The sequence below is a fragment of the Pteropus medius genome, unplaced genomic scaffold (assembly GCF_902729225.1).
Source record: "Pteropus medius unplaced genomic scaffold, Ma_sr-lr_union100, whole genome shotgun sequence".
NCBI classification, from domain to species: Eukaryota; Metazoa; Chordata; class Mammalia; order Chiroptera; family Pteropodidae; genus Pteropus; species Pteropus medius.
Window position 1 is genome coordinate 30,778,770 of NW_024351730.1, and position 26,852 is coordinate 30,805,621.

The following is a 26,852-nucleotide window of genomic DNA, read 5'->3' on the forward strand; positions in this document are numbered from 1 at the left end:
CCATGGTCTTCTGTTCCTTAAGGAAAATCACTCAAAAATGACCATTATCCAAATGGATTTTTTTCATATCTTTATCTTTTTGTTTCTTCCCCCATTAGATTCATTCATTTCTCTATATCCTTTTGAAAATGTGGTGACTCAATTTGAACGCAGAGCTTTAAAGATTTGTTTGGTGAAGTAAAATGATATCCTAGTGCTCTGCTTTTCAATGCGTCCTACTTTGACTTTTTGTTTTTGCCTGTTATTAAATTTTCAGAAAAACATTACTTATTTTAGATGTTTCAGTAATGACTTGGAGAAATTCATATTGTAGATTTAGTTCTATAAGCGTGGCTTCCTGACTGTTGTCCTGTTTAAAAGAGGCCTCGCTCTCTTTTAAAAACAAACAAACAAACAAAAAAAAACACAAAAAACATTTGTCAGCTTCTCAGTAATGACCAGGTGGCTAATACATGTCAAGAAAACTAATCACCTTCTAACAGGATTTGGAACGGAATTAAATGCGATCCTTGTGCCCTTCCTGTTCCAGCTTTAGCAGCCCAAGGTCCATGAATGCTCCGAGATTAATTGGTTGGCAATTGAACCTCACAGAATCTTAGGGTCCGGGTTCTCTCTTCGGAACCTAGGCAGTAAATTCTGTGAGACTGAATACTCTATATTCTTGGAGACAGAGCTTGGGTTTGTGATTGAAATTGGCCAGTGAACAAACGCATCTCCTATTTCCAAGGTGGTGACACTGGGCTAGAATGCCGCGAAGTCAACGAGTCCGTCCTGCTAGACAAGTTTCTGCTTCTGGACGCCTCCGAACCTCCAACACGCCGCAGTGTGTAAAGCTGATGGGGCCGTGGAGTCTTTTGAAGGGGTAGTGCTGAGTGCTGTCAATATCGATCTACCAGAAGTCTTTCAGCCCTCCCAGTTGTTCGGTAACGAGTCTATAAGTTCTGTCTCCTCATTTCCGAGCACGATGCACATTTCTCCTGAACCTCCCTGCTCCTCCCCTTTTCTCCAGCCCGCGCAATTCTCACCTTTCCTCAAATCGCCCACCTGTGTGCGCGCAGAGACGGAGGCGGAGCTGTGGGGCGGGCTCGTGACGTCATTCCTCCGGAGGTGGGGGGGGAGAGGCGGGGCTGTGGGAACCGCAGTGCAGCGCAGAGGGGAGGGGCGGGGCGGGGCCTGCGGCGCGTGACCTGGCTGCGGGAGGCAGGAACCCGGAGAAAGGTGTAGGGGGGGCCGGCCCTGGCTGAGTCCCGAGGCGGGGCAAGGAGAGGCCGGGCCCAAGGGGCGGGCGCCCGGCGAAGCGCTAAATCGGGTCACGCTTCCTTCTTCTCTCCCCGCCCCTTCTTCTCTTCCCACCTGGCCCTCTGCGTGCAGACGCACACCTGGTAACCGGCTGCCGCGCCGCGCTCCGCGGAGTCCCCGCCTTCTCCGCTCGGGCCCGCACGCACCCTGAGCGAGTCCTCCGAGCCGCGCTCGCTGGAGGAGTCCTCGAGCGCTCGCTCGTTGATGCCGTTTTGGGGGTGACCTGGCGCGGCGGCGACGCCTCCAAGGTGGAGGCGTGTTAGCGGCCGCCGCTCTGCTGGACGTCTGGTGCGCGGCTGCGGGGTGAAGGGCTGCCAGCCAGCGAAACCCCTCGAGCAGTTCAGGTTTCGGGGCGCTGGAGGCCGCCACGGCAGCTCGGGATCGGGAGATGTTGGAGCTTAGACACCGGGGAGGCTGCCCCGGCCCCGGGGGAGCGGTGGTGCCGCCACCACGCGAGGGAGAGGCGGCCGGCGGCGACCACGAAACCGAGAGCACCAGTGACAAAGTAAGTAGAGCCGCAAGAGGCGCACGCCCGGGCTGGGTCCTGGTTTGGGCCAAGACACCTGGGAACAAGGGTGGGGCCCACGGAATGCAGGTGAAGCTGTGTGCCTGCCGTGCCTTCCTCCCAGCCTGGCATTATTTCCTCCTTCTTTGAGTTGGGTCGAGAACCTGGACCCCAGTGATGGTGCGTTTCCCAAGATGACCGCGGCCGCTGCCGGGATGGCTGGATGGTTCACCTTGACTACAATTTAGTTTCTTCCCATTCCAGTCCCTCCCCCTCCACGGGATCTGGGACCTATGCTAGAATCTGGATGGAACCTGGCATCCTATGAGCTAGCTGCCACTTCACACCTTCTCGGCCGAAGAAAAAAGTTAATAAGGACTAAACTTAGGACAAACACCTTCAGTTCCAACATGTCATTGGATCCTGAGGCTGGAGGCTTGTTTTCTGGCGCTCCGCCATGAGCACTTTCCTCTGTCCTTTTTAGTTATGATAGATTTTAGAGATTTGGGAGTATCATACACGTGACAAAATTGTAATCCTGCTTCTTTTGAGTCCACCGCAGACAGTGCAGTTCTTCTGTCTACCAGTAGATTTCATTTGACCTGACAGGTTAATTCATGAGGACTTTTAACTCCCTTTCTGTGGATTACCCTTGCTTCACATTTAAGAATAAGTAGATGTTATACCACTATTCTGCTTAAAGGTCGACAGAGATTCAGCGGTAGGCTAATTCGATAATGCAGCGGTGCAAGTAGGAATTTTTTAAAACAATGCAGTTTTATTACCTTTTGGACTGGATGGTTTAGGTAATTGGGCCAGAGAATAGATCGTTTTATAAAATCTTCTGTTAATAAAATTCCATTTATTTTTAGAAGCTCAAAGCACTTAAACTATTACTGGAAGCATTCTTTTTTGGAAGCAGTTATTGAAGTTTGAATTACAAAAGTGAAGTGGATTGCCTAATGTCAAGCCCCAGGAACTAGAACCTGTTTCCTGATTCCCTCTCTTCTGGTTTGTACTGTTGCTAAGACTCACTGGCAGTTCTGATTTGGGGAGGGTTCCACATGGAACTTGATGTTGATGAACTTGATGTAACCCAAGTTACAAAGCCCTGGCTGAAGCATGTCACACCGTATCATGAAATAATAAATTTAATTTTAACAATGATTTCAGGAATGAAACTTTAGAATCAATGAGATGACATCTCCTTTACTTTTTTCCTACCTTTGATAGCAGGTAGAATAAAATGAGTCTGATAGAACATGTGTCAAGGAACTACACAAAATATAACAGTTTCCAGCTACTGAAGGTTAATGTTACAAAGCTGGTAACAGTGGGCTGAGAATAGTCTTTATGAAAACTGCCTTGGAAACTAAACCAAAAATTAATTAGATTAGGATTTGTTTTCTTTTAGCACGAGTATAGTTTAGAACCAAGAAAATACCAGCTTCCTCATGTCAACTTCCTTAACCAGAAGAAGCTAACAAGGTTTTAATAAAAGAAAACATGTTCAGGAAGTCATGCATAATATAACTTTTGAATTAATTTAATTTCTTAACACCCTAATGTATTTAAAATGAAAACTATTTCTGTGGTTTGATTTGACACAATGCTGTTATCTCTAGCTATCTGTGACTGGGTTACCTCACTGTGTATTTATTTGTTTATTTAAAAATGCTGCCATGTTGGTTTTCTTTAACACATATCCAGCTGTATTTTGTTTTCTGAGGGTAGGCATTGCCCTAGGTAACCTGTTTTGTTAGGATTTCTTAGACATGAGAATTTTCAAACCGTGTCTAAAATAGTGCTGTACTTTTTAGAGTTTATCACAAGGAACTCGACTTAGCAAGCTTTGAGACATTGAACTCTATCCTGTCCTTTCTTATCAGGGTGTATATTTGAATGCACATGTATTTCCAGATCAAGGGCTATTTTAAAATCAGAGGCTGGTTAATATTTGGTTCATTTATACTCTGTAAGTGCCTTCTCTTTTCAAGCTGAGAATATAAGAAGTGGAGAAGGTATATCATATTATGCTATTACAGTACACACTCATGCCGCTTTGTAGTCTTTTTTTTTAATAGCGTTATTAATGTGACATTCTCATTGTTTAGGACCTGGAGACTTATGCTGAGAGAAGGCTCTGGAGAGTTAGAAAGTGAAAAGTGATTCTTACTTGCTGGGGAATGTTCCCAGTTTTTACATGCTGGAGTAATACCTGAGAGATTACAAGACCACTCCCTCAAAGAACTCCCTAGGACACATATGAGTTAGATTTATTAGAAGTCTGAACAAGGCTCGTTGCTCACATCTAGGGTGTAGTGGGACTCTACATAGGAAAAAAACAACAACAACACAGAAAAAGCTTTAAAGAGGAGGTGAGGGTTGAGCTGGGAATTAAAAGATGTCAGGGGACTCACCAGGTAGATAAGTATTGGGGAAGGAACATACTAGGCAAAGGGCATGTGGAGGTGTTTCTTGAGTCAGCATTCTAGGTTCAGAGGCCTGAAATTAGTTTGGTAATCCTGGAGCATAAACTGCATATTTGGGAGATGGAATTGAGAGCTTCAGAGTCTTTTGAAGGTGGTTAAACTTTAGTCCATGGACTTTAGGAAGTCACTGGGAAGTGTTTGCAAAAGCATTAAGCTTATCACTATAGCAGCAGTCTGGAGAAAGTGTTGGAAGAGGGAGAGACTTGCCACAAAGAATCCAGATAGGAGTGTATGGCAGATGCTATTGATAAGAAATGATGAGAGCTTGGAGTGAGTCTAGTAGGGGCAGTGGTGTAGGGCTTGAGAGAGAGGATATATATGTTACATAATGGCGATGGGATCTAGACTAAGGTGACCAAAGACCAATAAAATAAGACGTGCTGAGAGACATATTTTCATCCATAACTTAAGAGTTTTAGAAAAGAAGCAAACATTTGGGGGCAGTTTTGCAGGTTGGGAGTGAGAGTGGGTGAGCTGGTATGGACAGGGTGTGATTCTTCAAAATAGAGAGGTGGTTCAGGGTGGTGATGGAAACTGAAGTGAAAGGTCAGATCTGGACATGTCGACTTTTGATTTGGATAGAGAGGGGAGGGAACTGAAGACAGAGCTTTGGGAGGTGCCCATGTTTAGAGCAGGGGGTAGATGAAGGAAGCAAGATAATGAGGTCCTGGGAGCTAGAGAAGAACAGATTGCTTAGAGCAGTGGTTCCCCAACCTTTTTGGCACCAGAACCCAGAATCTAATGCCTGATGATCTGAGGTGGAGCTGGGGAGTGGCTGCAAGTACAGGTGAAGCTTCGCTCCCCTGCTACTCACCTCCTCTTGTGCAGCCTGGTTCCTAACAGGCTATGGACTGGTACAGGTCTGAGGCCTGGGAGTTAGGGACCCCTGGCTTAGAAGATACCATCAATAGTATTTAGGAATGAGGGTGAGGCATGGAGCACAGTTCAGCAAAAGATCTTAGTAGAAACCAGGGTTTAGGTTGAAGAATGTGAGAGGTGAGATTTTTTGGTAGTTATTTTCAGGAAGTGTCAACAAAAGGCAGTACAGGATAGTAGCTAGAGAGGACTGAAGGATCAAATGAAATTTTCCTTTTTCAAGGGAGGGAGGATAGAAATTTGTGTGAAAGAAGTCAAATGTGAGTGAAGATGCTGATGAGGAGGGACAGGCCCTAGGGGGGAAAAAGCAGGCATGGTGTGGACAATACAGATGATTGGGGCATCCAAGGAAAGGAAGGAAAGAATGGAGAGTGGATGCAGAAACATTTTGAAAAGCACTGGAAGGAAGAACAAAGTGTTTAACTGATGCTTTCAATTTTCTCACTGAAGCAGGGTCTCAGAACCACAAAGCTTCAAAGGATCTTAGAAACAATGTAGTTCAACCCAATGTCTGTCTGTCTGTGTCTGTCTGTCTACCTACCTACCTATCTACCATTTCTCTCTCTCCCTCCTCAGGTCTTTAAAGTATCCTTTATATTATACTTGGGAATTCTAAAGAATATCCTGGTGTTACCACATGAATTTTTATTTACTGTTTGTGATCTTGACTTGAAACAGCTTATTTTCTTAATATGTTGAGAAATTATACCATAGGATGTCATCAGCTATATCAAGCTTTGGATGCAGTGGACTTTTTGATACATATAATATTTCGTTTGTCATAAATGTACTAGGGAAAAGTGGGACGATTAAAAAGTAGTCCTACTCTGGAAAATTATCTCATAAAGAAAAATTATATACATGTATAGGATACTTATTCTTTTTATTTATGCTTATATGTATATGCTTTTTTTGTAAAACAAACTTTCACATGTTTTTTCGTGGTTAGCATAGCTAAATATGGAGGTTTTGTATGCTTGTTTTCTTTTAACTATTTTGTTTTGGGCCGTCTTTAAAAAATACAGGTTTTAATTCAGTATAAGGAAAATAGGTCATTTAAGAATTTACAGACATTTTGTGAGGCTTGGCTTGGTTCTGTGTATTCAGTAAATTGTTGTTGGGTACCTATTATATTTGAAGTTCTGATTGCATGTCACCTTTGTTGTAGCTCTTTGTACATTGAGAAAAATGGGTGAAGCCAGGATTTGTTTGTTGCTCAACAACTAATAGAAGAATATACTAATATCTTGGATTGTGGACTTTAACTTCATGGTTCAAACAAAATTTTTAACTTCCACAGCTGAAAGTCTTTAAAAGAAAGCATTTAGTAGGCCGTTGCTAGCAAAAATGTTCAGTCTTGGAGCATGGAGTCCATACCACCAGCAGCATGGCTAGGTAGGAAAGACAACATGTCTATGTCTTGGAGTTTGCAAGTATTTTTACATCAAATAGAAGAGAGAAGAAAGAAAGAAGTGAACCACCTGAAAGAATTTACATTAGCTAGTCTGGAAAGCCCAATTGTAAACAACAAATAGAGGCTCCTGGTGTTAGATGGTACCTGGTTCAAATAATCTGCGGAAATAGCCACCTGGAAATTAATCCAAAGTCTCAACAGGCAAAACGGGGATGTGAACAGTCTTTTGTCAGAGCTGGTCCACGGTCATTAACTGGCTAACTGTTCTGTCCCTTTCTATCACTCTCTGACCGCTCTCATTTTAATTTAAAAGGTCTCAGAATTTTCTCCTTGTCATTGGAATAAAGATAATAAAGCAATTTATAGTTTGCAAAATACTCACATATACGTAACACCAGTCTGAATCTCTTTCACAATTGTGTGTCCAAGAGAAAGAGACTTAGTTGACACCTGAGAAAACTTGTTTGGAAACCTACATTCCTTTCCCAAGGTCACACAGTATTTAGAGCTGGGATATACCCCAAATTTTCTGAGTACAGTAATGTAAAGGAAAATTAGGTCCTAAATTTATAAAGTTAATTAGAATATTTACTTAGGAACTTTTTTTTTTTTTTTTTTTTACGGTTACTACTTTGTGTGATTTTTGAACTATACTGGCCTTTCTGAATTTGGCTAGAAACTTTTTGTTGAAAATCTTTAATTCTGTGATTTCAGGCACATGGATTTAAATCAAATAAAATTGTTTTCGTATTCTCTTACTTATTTTATGATTAATTAGGCGAAGAAGTCATTAGTTTTTATTTTATAGCTGCTCACACTTAGATTTGCTTAGTTGGGAGATGTCTTGGAACCTATTTAATGAAATGGTGTCACATTTTAAAGTGACTCCACAGAAGCAGAGAAACTCATTTCATTAATGACTGGTTGGTTGGTGATCATGCCCGAGGTGTGCCAAGTTTAGTTATCTTATGTTTATTTTCTTATCTGCAAGGAGAGGTCAAAGTTATTTTTCTTGTCCTGTCATGGTGTTTGTTTGCATAAGACTTTGTCAGAACTACCAAGATTTTTAAGGTTTCTTTTAAATGTAAAATTGGGATGAGAATGCACAGGAAGGGAGAAACAAGAGTCCAGTCCAATGCGAGGAGCTCCTCACTTTGGAAATTTAAAGCTGCTTGTTGCAAATGTGGTGGCTAGGAACACAGTACCACTTTTAGGCTTCCTGACTATGCTCGCAGTCCCCTTTATTTCCAGGATATGTGGCCAGGTGTTTAAGAGCTTTGTGAAAGGCCGGTGAAGCCAAACTGACCTCATCATCTGGTTGGCCCAGGTGGGGCCAAACACTTTGGCAATTAAGATTGGGCTGACTGCTACTTTCCTACTCCAAGCAGGTTATTTCAAAACAATATAGTGCTGTGGGGAAGCAAATGTTGATTAAACCTATCTGGAGTTTAGTATTTTACTTTGAAATACAAAAATTCAAATCTGGAAAACGAAATTAGACTCACAACTCTTTCAAGGTTATGGTTTTTATTTTCTTTTTACCCCCTTACTGCGTTTGTACATGAACTGTTTCTGGGTTGAGGCTTTGAACAACTCTGAAACACAGCTCATGTAGAGTTCAGTGAAGATGGTGACCCTGGAATTTTGCATGTGGTACTACTTATAATAATTTATATTGCTATTGATAAATATGGACTCAGTACCAAAGGATCATGATACAAGGAACCCCTTACCACCTAGGTAATCTCAGCTTGAATTTTATTCTCAATATTTCCTTCCCTCACTTGATAGGTTTATTATGTATTGTATCCCCAAACAGTATGTTGTTTTGCTTTGAATTTTTCCGAGCTTTTTATTATAAAAGTTCTTAATCGCATATAAAATTTAAAAGGTTAGTTCAATGATCATCAACACATCCAGCACTTAGATTTAACAACTCTGAAGAATTTGCCAAATTTGCTGTATCTTGCCATATATGTATATGCAAATATTTTGTTGGTGAACCATTTGGAAAAAAGTTGTAGAACTCATGGCCCTTCACTCCTGATATGAAATCAGGCTTCTGTTAAAGACATTCTCCTATGGAACCACAATGCCTTTATTATATCTAAAAATTTGCTAGTAACTTTCTTATCTACAGTCTATATTCTAATTTTCCCAGTTGCTGCCAAAATGTCTGTAGGAGCTTCTAGAGATTGCCTGTATGCCTTGGCTTGCGGCCCCTTCCTCCATCTTCAAAGCTAGCATCATTTGGGCCCCTGCTTCTGTCATCACATCTCTAACTGACTTGTTTCTCTTTTTTTTCACTATTAAGGACCCTTGTGATTATATTAAATAAATTAACCTGGATAATATAGTATAATCTCCCCATCTCAAAGTTAGCTGATTAGCAAACTTAATTCCATGTTACTTTAATTCTCCCTTGTATTGTGACATAACATATTCACAGATTCCTTGATTAAGACATGGATATAATAGGGGTCGAGGGAGGGGACTTATTTTGCTTATGACAGGCTCCCTGAAGAAAGGTTTTCTGGAAGTGATATCTAAGTTGACCTTAAGACTAAATACTAGTCAGCATATCCAGACTCCACGGGAAAAGTGTTACAAACAGCAAAATGTTGAGAGGTCAAGACTGTGTTAACTCTGGGCAATACAGGAAGTTCAGTTCTGCAGAGCATGAAGTGTCAGGGTGGGCATATGGGCGAGAGTCCAGCCTTGAGAGTCAGAGGAGGTTGGATCTGTGCAGTGGGAAGCCCTTGGAAGATTTTAAATGGGTGACTGACTAATCACATTAGCCTTTTACTTAAGGCATTTTATGTGCTGCTGACGCACATATTGGGTTTCTCTGATCCCTGCATTGGGATCCACTATATGATGTAATGCCTGATCAGACTAGTTTGGTGGTACAGTGGACCGACCATCCAATCACCTCTTTCCTTCAGTGGGGATTAGAACAGGGCTGCAGAGAAAGATTTGGAGGACCAATCTTTTCCTTCTCAGTTCAAATTTGAAAAAGATAAGGAGGCTTTATCAGTCATAATAAGTGTAGGATAGGACCATAGAGTTGATCCCTGAGATAACCTATCTATAGAATGCATTGTTAATAAATCCTTTGATCTTTTATCATCATCATCGCAGTGGTCTTGAAGACATCTACACTCCACTCCTGGTTCACAACACTGCTGACTCACTAGGAAACAAACCAGCTTAGTTCCCCTCTCCGGCACAGACAGAGACAGTTTCTGTCCTCTGTTCACTTCCTGTCCTGGAAGAAAAGGAAGGAATCTGTGTCTGTGGAAACAATGAAGGAACAGAGAGAAAATGCTGAAATTGGGAATATAACCTAGTGCTTTTTCAGGCGGGAACCATTTAGCTTCAAAATTTTGGAAAGGCCTCCTCCTTTTAGGCACAGAGTTCTTTGTCATTTGAGGGTTTCTTTTTGCTTGGTTACAATTTTAATGCTGAACTAGATACAGGGATCAGTGTGAATCTCAAGGCACCCACAGTGGAGAAACCACCTTGGTTGTCTGACTCACATTTGGGAGGACCAGGTATAAAGGAGGTGGAAAACATGAGTGATTTAACATATTATCGTTTGTTGACTTCTAAACCACTTTTTACCTTCATTAGTTCAGAGACTTTTCTTCGAAGCCATCATCTGAATGGACTGGAGCCTCATGCCCTTGTTCTTGTCTTTTCAGTCTCCACTATTAGGAAGCAAGCACCTTAATCCTCTTTTTCCTGACCACTGGCTCCTGTCGCTCTCCAGGAGTCAGCATGAGCTATAAATGACTTATGTTAAATTGACCACACTTAAACTCCACAATTTGATAAATTTTGACACATGTATACACCCATGAATTCATCGCTACAATCAAGAGCATATCGAGTTTGTTCCTGCCCTTTTGTAATTCCTTCCTCACCTCCAGAAAACCACTGATCTGCTTTCTGGCACTATAATTTGTGTTTCCTAGAATTTTATATAGGTGAAATACTATTCATAACATGTATGTATACACACATATACGTATACATACTATATGTACATTTTGTCTGGCTTTTTTTGCTCAGCATAATTATTGTGACATCCGTATTGTTGCGGCATCAATAGTTCACTCATTTTTATTGCCAAATATTATTCCATTGTACCGTTGTAGCCCAGTTAGTCCTGTTCCCTGTTGAACATTTGAGCTATTTCCAATTTGGAGCTATTACAAATAAAGCTGCCATGAACATTGCGTTCAGTCTTTGTGTGGCTGTATACTTTCATTTCTCTTGGCCAGGTAATCTAGGAGTGGAATGACTAGGTCATATGGTAGACACGTGTTTGACTTTTTGAGAAACTGCCAAACTGTTTTCCAAAGTGGTATGCCATTTTCCATTTCCACCAGCAGCGTAAGAGAGTTCCAGTTTCTCCACATTCTTCCATCACTTGGTATGTCCAGTTTTCAAATTTTAGCCGTGCTGATAGATGTGTAGTAGTATCTTCTTGTGGTTTTGATTTTCCATTTCCCTAATAACAGATGATGTTGAACATTTTCTCATATGTTTATTTGCCGTCTGTGTATTGCCTTTGGTGAAATGACTGTTAAAATATTTTGCCTATGTATTTTAATTTAGTTGTTTTTTTAAATTGAATTTTGAGAGTTTTTTATGTATTCTGAATGCAAGACCTTTATTTCATATGCAATAGATGAAATATGTGCAAATATGTTTTCAGTCTATGGCTTGTTTTCTTATTCTAACAGTACCTTTTGAAAAGCAGAAAAATTTAATTTTAATGAAGTTCTGTTTATCAGTTTTTTGTTTTATGAATCATAGTTAAGAAATCTTTGCCTAATACACTATAGGTTATAAAGATTTTATAAAAGTTTTATAGTTTTATATAAATGCCTATGATCCTTTTTTTTTTTTTTGCATGTGAGTATCCACTTGTTTCATGTCCATTGAATTACCTTTTCAACTTTGTTGACTATCATTTGACCATATTTATGTGGTTTTATTTCTGCACTCCTTATTCTGTTTTCCATGGATCATTTTTTTCTTTTATGTCAGTAACACAGCTTGATTACAGCTTTGTAATAACTCTTGAAAACAGGTAGTGTAAGTTCTTCAACTTTGATCTCTTTTCCAGGCTATTTTGGCTCTTTTAGGTCCTTGGAATTTTCACACAAATTTTAGAATCAGCTCGAACATTTTCTACAAAAAAAAACGTAAATAAAAATAAAAAAACCTGTAGAGACGTTTATTGGGATTACACTGAGTCTGTAGATCAATTTGGGAGAGAATCGCCATTTTAATTTCCCTCCAGTATGGTTTCAAATCACAGCTACATTACTCAGAACTGTGTAAATGTGAGCACTTTACTTAATCTTTCTGAGCCTAAATTTTTTTCACCTACAAAACAGAGGCGATTATTTACCTACCTCTATGGTAATGTGAAGAATAAATAAATCTATACTTGTAAAATGCCTTTGCTTATTTTCTAAGTACACTTTCCCTGTAGGAATTGTATTTAAAAGATGATAAAGAAACTTGTATTTAACTTTAAGCCATCATTTACCAGACATATTTTCATTATAATTTTATATTTGGAAAAGAGTCAGTCAGTCCTCATTTTACGTAAGTACAACTGAAGTCCCAAGCTAAATGACTTGGTCAAGACTACTTAGCTAGCAAGAACAAATGGGAACTTATTTTAATCTTAAATGTTAGCATGAGTTGACAGACTCAGCTCATTCAACACATATTTATGTATCGCTTAATAAACGCCAGCCACTGTACAAGGTCCTCTGCTGCCTTCCTGGGATTCAAGAGTGAGGCCAGTGGATGATATTTCCTCTTCTCACAGTTTGTGAATGACTAGAGAATACAGACAAGCAAGAGATAATTTGAATATAGACTAATAGGTACAAAGTAGGGATATTGTGGAAACAGTTGAAGAGCAGCTAACCTGGAGCTGGAGGTCAGGGAAGACATTTCTAAAGGAAGTGACCTTGAAGCTGAGGTCAGAGGATGAGAGAGCAGTAGCCAAGTTAGAGGAATGGAGAAGGGAGGATTGGAACCAGGATGTAGGCAAGAGCGAGAATGTATAATTCGTGTATTGTAGATAGAACAAACATCTGGATGCAAGAGAGAGAATGACATGGTGCAAAAACAGGGGTGTCACCAAAGAGTGGCCGGAGGAGCAGCGCCCCGTCATCAACAGTATAAGCAATGCAAAGTAATTTGACTTTTTCTTGTGTTTTTGTGCTGGGGAGTGTTAAGATCAGATCTGCAATTTAGGAAGATTATTTTTTTATGTTGAAAATAAAATAGAGAGGGCAGGATGGAGGGCAGGGGGATGAGGTGCTGAGGTACGGGGGAGAGGATGTTGAGGAAGGGTAGTAACAGTGGGCGAGGATGGACATGGGGGAAAGACGAATGACAGTCCTGGTACGAAGTGAATGTCCTTTGGTCAAAGAAGATGCAAGAGTTAAGTTGATAGCCAGGTTTCTGATGGGAGTTAATTGGTTTCCTGTATGGTGGTGGTGTCTTCACCTCAGTAGGACATACAGAAGGGGCAGCAGGTTTGGTATGGAAGAGAGGTCAGTTTGCTTATGTTGAATTTCAGGTGGTGCTGGGGAAAACTCACTAGAGATGGCACGCTGGGAGGTAGAGACACAGGTTTGTGGGGAGTCATGAGTCTATAGAGAGATGGAAAGGAGGCTATGAGGGTGCATGAGATCACCTGGTAGGTGGTAGGAGAACATGGACTTACAATGGAAAGTGGAGGATTATTGTCTTTAAATTATGGGTTTGAGAAGAAGATCCTAATTTGGTTTTCTTAAACATCTTGAGTACCTTCATTCAGCATGCACAAGCCGCATGACTCTAGTTGATCAGTTGATCTTTAAAGTACTACTTCCTTCTTTCCATGATCTCTAGTCACACTTTTGTTTTCCTTGTCAAGTCTGGCCTCTTCATAACAGGATCTGTACAAGAGATGCAGAAACACGAAAGTCTCTGCTACTAATTCCAGTAGCTGAGTAAAATTGTTCTAAAATGCCATCATTCTTTAGTTATTAGAATGAAATTGAAGAAGCCTAGTTAAATCTTAATTTTTTTCATTTTGCATTTCTCTATGGTATATAAAGTAGAAACCAGAAGCTTAAGTAATTAAAAGCAGGACAGGTTTCTTCAGGGTGGGAGGAGAGGGTTATGACGCATCACCATTCTTGACAAGTGGACTTTGAAGTGGCTCACTGAAAGCATAGTGTTTTGAGGAGCGCAATTTGAATTCTGGTCCAATGCTCTCATTTTATGAGGAAACCAAAGGCTGAATTTTTTCAGGGTTGAGTGATTTGCCCTTTGTTACTCTGCTGGGTAGAGTAGAGGTAGAATTAGTACTGGCAGCTCCTGATTCCTAGTCTAGCACTCATTTTCTGCAACGTGGTGATGTCGTCTCATGGAGCCACTTCCATTAGTCACCATCTAGTGGAGACCATCACCACTCCCACCACTCCTGCAACGTTCTGGGTTATTGGTGAGAAAAAGAGGAGCATGGAAAAGAAAAAAAGTGATGGGTTCCATTGTCAAAGACCTGCCTGGCATGTCAGACTGACAGCAGGTACCCTGACATTTTCAGGGAATGTTTTATCTGGTGGTTTATTAAGTCAGTATCTTTCTTTCCATTTAAACTGCTTTAGGGCCAACGGACTCTCAGTGTCATGGTGGGAATTAGACATGTCTGTTTCATTTGTCATTTGGGTATAATGACATTTAATTTCGTAATTGTAAGAAAGTTATAGTTAGTAAACAAAAGCTTGTTATTGATTTATGAAAACTGAAAATATTCCCCTTAAGCTAAAATTTTACTTGGTAAGCCACTTAATGAGGAATTGGAAGACTTGATTCAATCATAGTAATAGCTCACTTCTCTGACTTCACTAAGTCTTCAGCATTATATTAAATGCTTCCATTTTATGGATGAAGAAAGTCAAAAGGGGCGCTACTAAGGGCTTCGTTTGAGACTCCTGAACGTTCTAAATCCCCAGGCACTTTCATTCCTAGGCCTAATGTTCTGCTCAATGTTCCATCTTCTTTTATTTGCCTCTTGCAGACATTCTCATTCTTCTACTCCAATTCGGCCCCCTTGACCCAATTTTTCTCTCTGTAAACCATTCTCCCAAAGTATATATATGTGTAGCACTCTTTATAGATGGTTGCTGGGGGTAGGAGTATAGGTGTGGAGACTGTTACATTATAGCATAACAAACAACTTCAAATTGGAATTATATATATATTTTGTATATCATGCTCTGCCAGTGTAATATATTACATTTATCGACGCTTTGATTGTAATCAAATAAAAAAGGACTGTGTAGAGATGATAAGAATCTACATAGAATTAGCAAAAGAGTAAATATTTGATTCTTTCGGTAAATTTCTGATTTATACAATATAAGAGTTTCTTTTTGTGTCTTTTATTTAAATGAATCCTTTATATTAATAGATTTTAGTAGAGATAATCAAACTTTCCTAACAAAGAAGTACAAGAGTGTATATGGATAGTCAAGCGAAGTTAATAGTTGTTTCTTTGTTTCAAGTCGTATAACTGAGATTTGACACACTGAGTGACAGACACATGCATTGGCAGGCGCAGTGCTTTTTTTCTGTTTTACAAAGTGATTTTCCCTTTTTTTAATTTTAGGAAACAGATATTGATGACAGATATGGAGATTTGGATTCCAGAACAGATTCTGATATTCCAGAAATTCCACCATCTTCAGATAGAACCCCTGAAATCCTCAAGAAAGCTCTATCTGGTTTATCTTCGAGGTATGATTGGGTGAAGATGAATACAATGGGTGCACAAGATAAGTTTTGAGGTTATCCTGGTCCATGTAATAAATTTCACTTTTTCACAGAAGGCTTATACTTTTTCACTGTATGTGAGTCACAGTACTAAATGCTTAATGTGCATCCTTTCCTGTAAACTTTAAAATCTGATGAAGTATGAGAAAACCAAGTCTGAGAGGTTAACTGGTGAAGGTAGAGCTAGTAAGACACGGACCTGAGATTCTTGTCCCAATTTGTCAAATTTCTGAAACCAGTGATCCATTTACCACATCAGCTTTCCTTTTTTAATGTTGGAATATCTAATAAGGAAAGTTCTATCTTCTCTGTTCCCCGTTTTTCAAATGCCAGACAGAACGAGGCCATTTTTTTTCTTTTAACTGGGTTTTATATTATTGTTTAAAACTCTATTCAATTTTATATTTGTGCTACATTTTAAAATGTATAATCACCACTGAATTTCAGTTAATTTTATATTGCCCTCCATTGTATGCTTTAGTAATATGAATTATAAAATTTATAAAATAAATGTAAGCTTTTATCCAGATTAATATGTGAAATCTTGAATGTTGGTATAGGACAGTGTTTTTTCATCTTTTTTGACTGTGACAGTAAGAGATATATTTTATACCACATCTCAAGAAACACACAGATGTATATTTTAACTGCTACAAAATGTTATGAAGCAATTCTCGTGATTACTGTGTGTGATTTCTGTTTGATATGGTTTTATGTTATTGAACAAAAAATGTTAGATGTGAATTACTAAGTTGATTTTAGTATCCATGGGTCATAGTGAAAAAAACTGGTTTCGTCATATCTAGTAAATATAATATGAATTTTTCTGTTTTTAATTTCTAAAAGATAGCCATAGTTTTTAATGAATAGAACAAATTTTTGCTGTCCATTATTAAAAGTGTGATTATTATTTTAATTGTCTAGATCCCAATTGTTTTTATGATCTAGTGCACAAATGTACTTTTGCTTTAAAATCTTATCAAGTCTATCTTAGATTTGAATATTTCTTATGTGAATTTATATAAGAATGATGCTGGTTTCCTATGTGTCATTCATAATAATTTCTTAATAATGAAGGCTCCCCTCTCCCCATATAAAAGTAGCAATAGCAAATAATAGCAACTGATATTTATTTGAGCATACACTATGCGCTAGGCATGGCTTCAAGCACTTTACACTTACCAACTAACTTAGTCACACAGCAACTGTGTAACATGGGTAGATATATACCTATTTTATAAACAAGGAAACTGAGGCACAGAAATTTTAAATATCCTATGTCATGTAGCTGGTAAGCAATAGAATCCCATTCTGAACCTAGTCATCATGCTGTCTGTGAAAGAATTTGTTTTGAAAAATGAATAGATGATATGAGACTAGTTTCAATTTTCTCAAGAAACTTCACAATAAAGATTACACAACTCTTTCATAATCTATATTTTATTCATTTTAGTCTGTTTATCTAGTACCCAAAATTGTCTGCCTTACAATGATTTAGAAGTTGTAGATGCATAGGATTAAAAATACCGGTTACATAAGAAATTTTCATGAATTGCAAAAAAACTCCTATAATCCTCCCACCAAGACACTGATATTTAAAATATTGTGATCTTTACTCTGAAGCTTTTTTCTTCTGCATATTTTGTGTGTGTGTGTGGTGTGTGATGTAAAAATAGCATTGTTCTGTTTCCGGCTTTTCTCTTGTCAGTTTCATTCTATGGTATTAGGAACAACATCCTTAAATATACTTAAATATTTAAGGATGCGTACTATATTCCTTTGTATGACTATAGTTTAACTTACTCAACCAAACAGCTGTTGCTGGGTATTTAGGTGATTTCTAAATTCTCATGATTAAAAATAACTCTGCATTAAACATTTTTTTTTCAAAGTTAACTTTTATTTAGTCTCTATAATTATTTCCTTAGGATAAAATCTTAAAATTAAAATAGCTTGCTCATTTTTAAGGTTTTAGTATATAATGTTAGAAAGAGCCTAAGTTGTTAATTGGAAGGGGCCCGAAAAGTCTTTAGTCACTTGGCAAGTTGTCCCAATTTGTTTCTTGACCTGTGTATATGAATATTCATTAGCCAGTTAAGTCTGGCTTTGTGCTTTAGTGAAACCTTTCTTCGGCTATGAGTCTAGCTTAGTGGTCTTCATCCAGGGAAAATGCCTGGGTTTTGCCCCCATTGGCCATTTGACAATGTCTGGAGACCTCTGGCATCTAGTGGGTAGAGGCCAGAGATGATGCTAAATACCCTATAATGCATAGAATTTACAACAAAGAATTATCTGGCACAAAGTGTTACTAGTGCTGAGGCTGAGAAACCAAGGAAATATCCAGGCATATTCTTACTGGTGCTCTTGCCTCCATAATGCCACTTTCCTTCTTTATGGGAACCTGCATACTTCCTGTCCACTTTCTCCAAAGGCTGGTAGATAGGCATTCTCGAAACTCATGCTCTTTGCCAGATGGTCCACTGAGTTCATGTTTATTCTTGAGGGACACCTCTGCACCCCAGTTCTTGGCTCAGGTGAACTGCCTTGCTAGCCCAGGTTCTTGATGACTCATGAGGCTTTTGTCACTAGGAAATAGGTTTCTTTCTTTTTTTTTTTTTTAATTTTGTCATTGAATAGTGGTAGGTAATGGTAAGTCATCGTACATTTCAAAATTGGTGTGAACAATAAGTGTTTAAACCACTTTAGAAAATCACTTTTAAGGACACTACTTAATTATATACCTTTTAGAACTCTCATTTCTGGCTCATACAGGCCCCTGAGACATGAGACTTGAATGAAATTCTCCTCTACTGATGCTGAGTTCCTTTTTCCAAAACAATCTGTGAAGTGATGACTTGGACTCAAAATTATGGCTTTTTCTATTGTGATCATGGTAGCATGGTAAAGGAAATTGAGAATTTTCAATTCAGAATCAGCCTATCTTCTGGTTTTTAGTAACAATAATTTTTTTTCGTGTCATGCTCTGTTTTAAATTCAGTGCTTCTCCCCTGAAGGGAGTCACCTGGTTACTGTTATCAGTAACATATATAATGTTTGAGTATGTGCTTAACTTGGTTTTCGGTATTCTTGGGAAATTTAATTTAGTTAAATTAAACAGGAGAATTAACTCTTTGATCTTGTTGGGGAAAGGGAATTTTTCTCAGAGGGGAAATACCTATGTAAAAGCAACTGGATCGAATACATTCCTCGAGGGCCCGGTTTTTAGTTCCTGTGGAATTTTTGGATGATATGAAGGGAGTGGTTCCCCTGTGAAACCTCTGGTTCTCAGCAGCTACCAGTCTCCGCAATTAGAGGCCAAGCATCTAACCACAGTACACGTAGACACTGGCAACATCTACTTAGGGGTTGATTTCTGACAGGTAGTGTCCTCTTCCCTAGAAGAGGTTCTCGATTCTGAGTCTGCAGATCATTTATAAGGGAGGGCTAAGTTACATTCTGGGTCTTGTGCATGCAGGACAGGATTATCAGGAGACTGGCTTACATCCTTTATTTACCTCTGATGAGCTCTGTGACCTCGCCCAGTTTCCTAATCCTTTCATTAACCCGTAAAGGGTTAGATCTATGACACTAAATGGACCCTTTCAGCTGTAGCATTTTTGACATTACACTCACTTCAGTTCACTTCAGTTCACTACACTTGCTTACAGTCTGTGAGAAATTTATGAGTCTACATAGTTTGTTCAACAGTAGAGGGCAATAAAGTCGAGTAAGTAGTTTGACCACCTTATGGAAAACCTTGGAAGCTAGATAAAAGTGTTTGGACTTAATGTTGTTGGCATTTTAAATCTTGAGTGCAGAAATGACATGACAAAAGAATAGTTAAGAAATATCTGGACTATACTGGAGAGTGGTTGAAAGCAGGAAATGTAATCAGTATTTGATAAATGGATGAAATCAGCTAATATTTCTTTTATGGGAAGGAGAATAAAAACCTGTGCTTAGATATTGTACACATATGTTACTATACTTTAAATTGAATCCAAATTTCTTGTAACGTAATTTAAATGCTATCATTTAAATTCATAGAAATTGGAAGAGTCTTAAAGAAAAACTTTACTGCGAGTATAAGTAAAATGAGTGTAGAATGAATAAAAGCAGGGACAGCAATTTTAGATTCAGTAACTATCATCCATATATAGGTAGAATTAGAATCATTTTGCATGTTTCATACAGTAGCTTCTGCCATTTTTATAACAGGACCACGTGAAGAGTGACAATACTTGTAAGGTACTCTAGGGGTGAAGTGTGAGGCTCCAGGGCGAGGTAGGTGAGGGAGCAGTTGGGTACCACAGGGACATCAGCCCGAAGATTGAGGGAGATCAATTCTCAGCCTGCCAGGCCAGCAGGGACAAGTGATGGCTCAAGGATAAGAAAATACTTTTCCACCGATGGCCCAGTGTCTAACCAAGGAAAGCCAGCAGCACACTGAGCAATAGAAGGAAGTGACTTTCAGCCTGGCCTTGTCCTCTGCGACTGACTTCCTCGTGCCTTCTTTGTTTCAGTGAAATCACTGTGCTCCCCACTTTCAGCTCTGTGTCAGCCTTTCTTTACTTTTTCTCTCTGGAAGGCCGTGCTCTCTGTCTCTACCACCTTAAAATCATTACTGTTTTTGTCTAACACCCCAAAGGATTATTCATCTTTCTAGGGGGATTTTGTACCTGGCTCCTTCTTCCCTTCCGAATGACCCTGGCAGTAATGTGCACACATCCACCTCGCAGCTGACCACCTCGCTGCCTGGCTTCATGATTCATCCGTGTTCACAATGTGCAAAATTTAGTTTCTTTCTTTGGCTAACTTAATGTTTACATTTCATTTAGCTCTTAGCGAGTGATCGAATGCTGTTTGGGTTGCTTGGTTTTTATTTTTGTCGTTACTATATGAGATGAAGTAAGAGATTCTTAAAGTATAGTTAGGTAAAATCCGTAAGTCTGGTAACTCAATACTGAAACCACACACACACACAAAAGGTTAAGAACACATGTAATGCTAATTTTGTAAACATTTTCTTTTAGGTGGAAAAACTGGTGGATTCGTGGAATTCTTACTCTAACTATGATTTCATTGTTTTTCCTGATCATCTATATGGGATCTTTTATGCTCATGCTTCTTGTAAGTATTTTACATTTCTCTAAGTATCCCTTGCTTTGTTTTTCAGCATTGATATGATTGAAGTAATTTGAGCATGTCATAAATAAAAAGGTAATTCAAGATTGGGTAACAGCAAGTTTAGTTCTTTTAAGCATCTTCTAGTTTATGAAATGGCCTGGACTAATCTTTTCTCTTTGCAAAATGGCCATTCAATGTGTTTATTCAGTAGAGACCAGGTATATGTAATAGATACATGTCCTTTTGTCAGACATTGTGCCAAGCAGTAGATTTAACACACAACACACACACACACACACACACACACACACACACACACACACACACACACACACACACACAACTTAATATATTACTGTTAGCTAGATCCCTAACTTCAAGGAACTCAGTCTAATGACAGAGACATCTAAGTAACCATATGAATAAATAGGATAGTAAATAAGTGGGATAGGTCCTGTGCTAGGACTTGTTGGGAGAGCACAGTAAAAAAGTACCTAATCCAGCCTGAGAGAGAGATGAGGGCAGACTTTCAGAAGAGATGGTACCATGGCTGAATCTTGAAGAAGCGCCTAGACAGGAGAAGGCATTCTGGGGTGGGGATATCATGGGCAAGGCATGGAGGTAAGAGAGAATGTGTTCTGTTGGGGGATTTGCATGTTGTACGTGTGGAAGGTGTTGGATGAGACCAGAGAGGCAAGCAGAAGCCATTCTAGGACTTAGGGATTTTGTTGTGTATGCGAAGCCCAGCAAGTCATGAAGCCAAACAAGTAGTTAAAGCTTTTAATTGGTTCATTTAGCCAATGCTTCCAAGATGCCTGCTATGTGCCAGGATTGTGCTATTTCTGGGGTATGATATGGTGGTGGTGAAGAAAATGCACCTGTTTCTGTTGTCATGGAGTTTACTATCTGTCCTCTAAAGAGTTGATCAGATGTATAAATAAAAACTGCAATAACCATTTGAAATAACAGGATACTATAAGAGCAAAAGGGGAGCTGGGAGACTGTCCAGAAACATGTTTACTGCAGTCCGAAGGCTGAGTAGGAGTTAGCGAGGTGAAAGGGAGAGCTTGGGGGAAGGAGGGTCACAGCAGAGGATTCCTTTGTATAAAAGCTTTCAAAGAAGCATGACGCATTTGAAGCCCAAAGTGGTCAGAGTGAGAAGGAGAAATGCATTTGTTCAATAAACTCATTACTGGGCACTGAGGGTGGTTTCGCAGTGAGCAGTGAGAGTGTGCTCTCAGGAATATGCACAGTGTCCCTCTTTTTTATTATTTATTTTTCTTCATCCGACGTGGGTTCGTTTAGCTTCTCTTTATATGTTCGCCTCCCTGTTCCCTGGCTGTTCTTGCCCACTTAGAAGTCTGTTTACCTGTCTCACCTGTCTTCCCCTACTCCATTCCATCCTATTCAGAGTGCTAAGCTATGGGTAATGTGATATGGTTTCCCTTTGATTCTCTAAAAGAATAAGTTTTAAACTGAAATTAGACACGATTGGAAAAAAATTCCATCAACTACTGAAACCACTTAAAATAGCTCTTAAAGCACCATAAGGTCCTTTCACTCTTCTTCTTGTCCTCTCATTAATTTTGTATTTCCTTGAGGATATCAAGGTCACAGAAATGAATAAGAAATTACTTTCTCTGTTCTGTTAATTTGCTGACATCTTGAAGAACTTTTTTTTTACAAAAGAAAATGGATAATGTATAGGACTGATTTAATGTCAGGGCAGAAAGATGCTGAGTCTGAAAGCCAGGTAGGTGGGGGGTGAGCATTATCTAGGTGTGACTCGAGGGAAGGGCCTCAGCCCCCAGTCTTCTCACACTGAACCCACTGAGGGCTCTTAGTGCCAGTGACCACCACCGGCCTCAGGACTTGGGCATTTAAGGAGTGAATGTGTACAGAGCACTTTTCAGTGTTGTGGAAGAAGGGATTGGATGATAGACAGCTCAGTGAGGTTTTGTGGATGAAGGAACTTTTGAGTGGACCTTGAGGATCTCTTGTGTTGGAGTAAGTGCGTGCTGTGAGCAAAGGTCTAAGTGACTAGGTATGTCAAAAAAAAGACAGGTGATGCCCTTTTCTTGGAGTGCAGGAAACCTGGAAAAATGATTAGGGATCTGATTCTCTGGAGGGTCTTGCAAAACGATGTGAAACAGTTTGGGATTTATTTGGAAAGCATTGAGGAGCCATTGAAAATATTGAGGATCATTTGAATTATGATTCCCCTTTAGAAGATAATTTTGATCTAAGACATCACAAAACACCAGTATCCTTATACACTGACTCAGGCTGGTTTGGTGGGCTTCATGTGAATAAGTGACATTATCTCTAAACTAAACTATTTGGTTTGGTAACACCAAGGGCCAGAATTTGTAGACAGAAACTAATTTTTAACTACCCTTTTCTGGAAAAATTCAAAACACCTTTAAAGACATCCTTGTGTATTTGGATTTTGATTTTTAAAAGAGAGATCACAAGCATACCTAAAGTACTGGGCTTTTTTGTTCATTTTTTTTCTATTATGAATGGAAAATACCATTTTATTACAAGTTATTTCTTTGGTGAGCTTAATCAAAGAAGAATATAAAAATATTAAAGATCTCGTTAAAGTAGATTTGAACTGTTATAGCTCTTATTTAGATTTATTGTATATGCATGCACACACATGTATGCACACGTGCACATGTCTACATACATATGCTGTATTTATGATATTTATGTTGAGTATGGATGGATATACACATAGACACGCTATTAGTACTCAATTGATATTTTATGTGTTTTAAAGTCTTATTCATGTTCATATCCCTAACTAGGTCATTCATATTTTGAGTCATACACATTTATCTAGCATGCAGTCAGTCGCCTTATGATACCAGTACTTAAAAATGACTAATTCAAGAGAGTTTTATTAAAAACTTGCTTCTAGGAAAGGATAGCTATTATTTTAAGATGAAATTCATACTTGTGTTCCTTAAAATGAGCTTTTTCCCTTCAGCCTCTATTTATAGTACTTTAATTGTTGCAGTCACAGCTTGGAGTCACACTTTCTAAAGAATGGAGTTACTAAAGCATATTTTGATCTAAAGGCAGATGTGAATATATAAAAGATATTATAGGAGTCCTTCTCCCCCAACTTTCTTGGAAACTCCTATAATAATTGTTTTAATATATATTAAATAATTTACTTTTAAATAGTGTGTTTGCTTTTTTCCCATTGTGAGTTATAAAGTTGAATTAAAATTAATTTGGGAAATAATTTTAAAAAATCACCCCTAACCCAGTCATCAACCACCCAATTAATACATGTATACATACATATGCTATATTTATAATATTTATGTTAATAAATTAATACTGCCATTTGATATGCTTCCTCTCATCCTTTTTTTTTTTTTATGTTTTAAAAACCATGATGGTGCTCATAATGTGACTAAAATTTTGTGTCCTGCTTTGTAAACTAAATATCGAATGTTTTGTGTCGCTCGACAGTCTTTACAGCCATCAGCATTCATCTACTCAATGGAACGGAGTACATCCTAAGTTATTTTAACCTTTGTGTTATTTTTAGACATTCAGGTTACGTTCTGGTTTTTATTGTGAATGACACTATCCTAAACATATTAGAATGTAAAGATTTTTCACATGCAGGATGATTTTCTTTGAATAGATTTCCAGCGTGAAAATAGACACTTTTATTTGTATAACCCATAGGTACCATGGTTTAGACTCAACATATTCAAATCTGAACTTATATCCCATCCCCAGCCATTATGTATAAATCTATTTCCCAAGCTTTCCTAGTGGTATTCTGTGTTCCCCTCTATCCCTTAGCCCCCCAGTTTCTTCAACCACCAAATCCAGTCAGTTCCAACTCCTCAATGTCTCTTATTCCTTGTACTTCATCCCCCTGCTGCTGTCCTATTAGATGCCTTACTATCTCTACATTTGCTGCCTCTGCAGTCAATTCTTTTCACCTCTATCATCCCTAGACACTCCTCTAATCATGTCCTTTCATGATTAGCACAAACTCCTTTGGCCAATCTTTTGTGCTGTTTCCTATGTCCAGACTTATCTATCTGTACTTCTCATGCCCACCTTAGTATTCTACCTACTCTGAAACCCTTGGCTCTATAAATAGCACGGCTTGGCCATTTTATCTTAACATCTAGCATTGTTCCCTGTCTGAGATTTTTGTTGTTTAAAAATAACTTTTGTTATTATGTACAAAGGTTATTTGAAAGACAGTATTTAAATTTCCTCTTGCCTTTATAACACATTTATGACTTTTTCTTGAAAGAACTATTTATAGTAGTTTGGCATAATTTTTGTCATGTGGCTGAGGGGACACATTACCTTTTTAAGTATTTGATTGGACATGTAATAGGTATAGTGGGAAAAAATAGCTTAAGAATATCCTGAGCAGTAAGTTTGGGAAAGCTAACTTGTGGAGATCATAAAAGAAATCCAGAAGTATATCCTTGGGCAGTTTGGTAAGCTTGTTCTGTAAAAGAACAGAAGGCTTTAAGGAGCTACATATGTCTCTATCACATAATCTTTTTTTTTTTTTTAACGCTTTAAAAAATACGAAACCCATTCTCAGCGCCAGGGCTGAGTACAAAAAGTGCTTTGGTGTATACTCTTAGAGGTTGAAAAAATTAATTTGCTATATTCACAAATATTTTAATCTCTTAGTACATAGTAATAAGTGTTCGACTTGTATTTGCTCTTTGAGTCTTGGAACTGACCTAAGCCAAGCACTGGATATAGTGTTACATCCTCAGGAATTACCTTTACCCAGATTAGTGGGTGCAGCAGTTTGAAGAACTACTAAATAGACCATCGAAAAGGGATTAATAAATATAAACTAAGTGTGTATATAAGACAGTGTGCAAACAGAACTGCATAGACGCAGCTGACTGGCCAAAGTGGCTGCAAATGTAGAGGGCTACTTATAATTTGCCAAGGTAGCACCACTTAGATTGATCAGAGATGTATGTAGCTGGCTATGGGAGAGTTGGCACAGCCAAAAGGATGAAAAGACCGTGCCCAAACCCCCAGGTGACTAGGTAAAGTTGTTTTAGCTATTTGTCCTGATAGTATCTTTATCCTTGGCAAGTATACTGGAGTGTATGGTTAAAAATAAATATGCACAAGCAAACTTTCACGTGTGATTATTTTCCTAGGGTAACTCAAGAAACAAAGTGGACAAAAAGATTGTCTATCTTGAGATGGACAACCTCAAGAAATGAAGTGGTAATGAGGGATTAAGCCTACTCAGCTGTCACCAACCAGACAATATCCCTCAACCTTTGGCTTACTCTGCCTCTTCCTACCCCGAACAGGATCTCTCAATAAAATATCATTTTGCTTACTCCTTTGGGACATCTCTTGATTTTAGAGATGTTGAATATTGAAATTTTGCTACTGACATTTAGAATAATTAAAAATGGGTAGGCTACAGACCCATTTATACATATGACATAAATACATATGACAACAAACTACTTATTAAATGATTAAGCACAAATGTAAACATTGAGAAATATATGTCAGTGTTTTCTCTTGGTTTCAGGTTCTAGGCATCCAAGTGAAATGCTTCCACGAAATTATCACTATAGGTTACAGAGTCTATCGTTCATATGACCTACCATGGTTTAGAACACTAAGCTGGTAAGTAACTTAAAACTTTCAGATATAAAAATCTGGCTCTTTTCTAAAGTTTGTAATGGAGGCATCCTGATCAGTCAGTATCCACATAGTTGACCTTCTAGGTTGCTTTTGGAGAAAGATGAATAAAAAAATGCAATTGAATTTTGCAAAGAAGAAAATGATCTTTAACTCTCCCATTCCGACAAAGCTATTTTCATGTCTCATCTTTCACTCTGTAGAGATATCTAATTTATATTGAATATGTACGCCATTCTTGTCTTCTTTAAAAAACACCTCAATGTTGGATACATTTCATCTCTTTCATGATTACAATTGTAGGAAAAAGTTTCATTTATCAAATGTTACAATTATATGTAACCTTGTCCTTTATTTCCCCTTAGTTGACACGAGACCACACACAGAATTAGATATCCCTACACGGACTGGAAGATGAGATTTGAGAATAGTTGTTTTTGTTTGTTTGTTTTGTTATTGAGTGATCAATGGTTTATTCAGGAGGGGGAAGCCCAAGCTGAACGTCAGTCTCCCATTCTCACGCCTGCAATCTGGTCCACCCTCCCTAAGCCCCCATAGGCCCAGGGTGGAGGAGGGGAGCAGTGGGAGGAGGGAT

The 26,852-nt window shown here is 38.7% G+C and overlaps 1 protein-coding gene across 1 annotated transcript in view; it reads left to right on the forward strand.

The window, feature by feature from the left end:
• The first annotated feature begins 1,207 nt into the window (after positions 1–1,207).
• Positions 1,208–26,852, forward strand: part of CDS1 (CDP-diacylglycerol synthase 1) — a 50,969-nt gene continuing 25,324 nt past the window's right edge. Inside the window, exons 1-4 of the mRNA XM_039845644.1 lie at positions 1,208–1,804; positions 15,282–15,409; positions 20,479–20,575; positions 26,145–26,242. Coding sequence (XP_039701578.1) covers positions 1,688–1,804; positions 15,282–15,409; positions 20,479–20,575; positions 26,145–26,242 — 440 coding nt within the window. The 5' untranslated portion in view covers positions 1,208–1,687. The remainder of the gene's footprint in view (positions 1,805–15,281; positions 15,410–20,478; positions 20,576–26,144; positions 26,243–26,852) is intronic.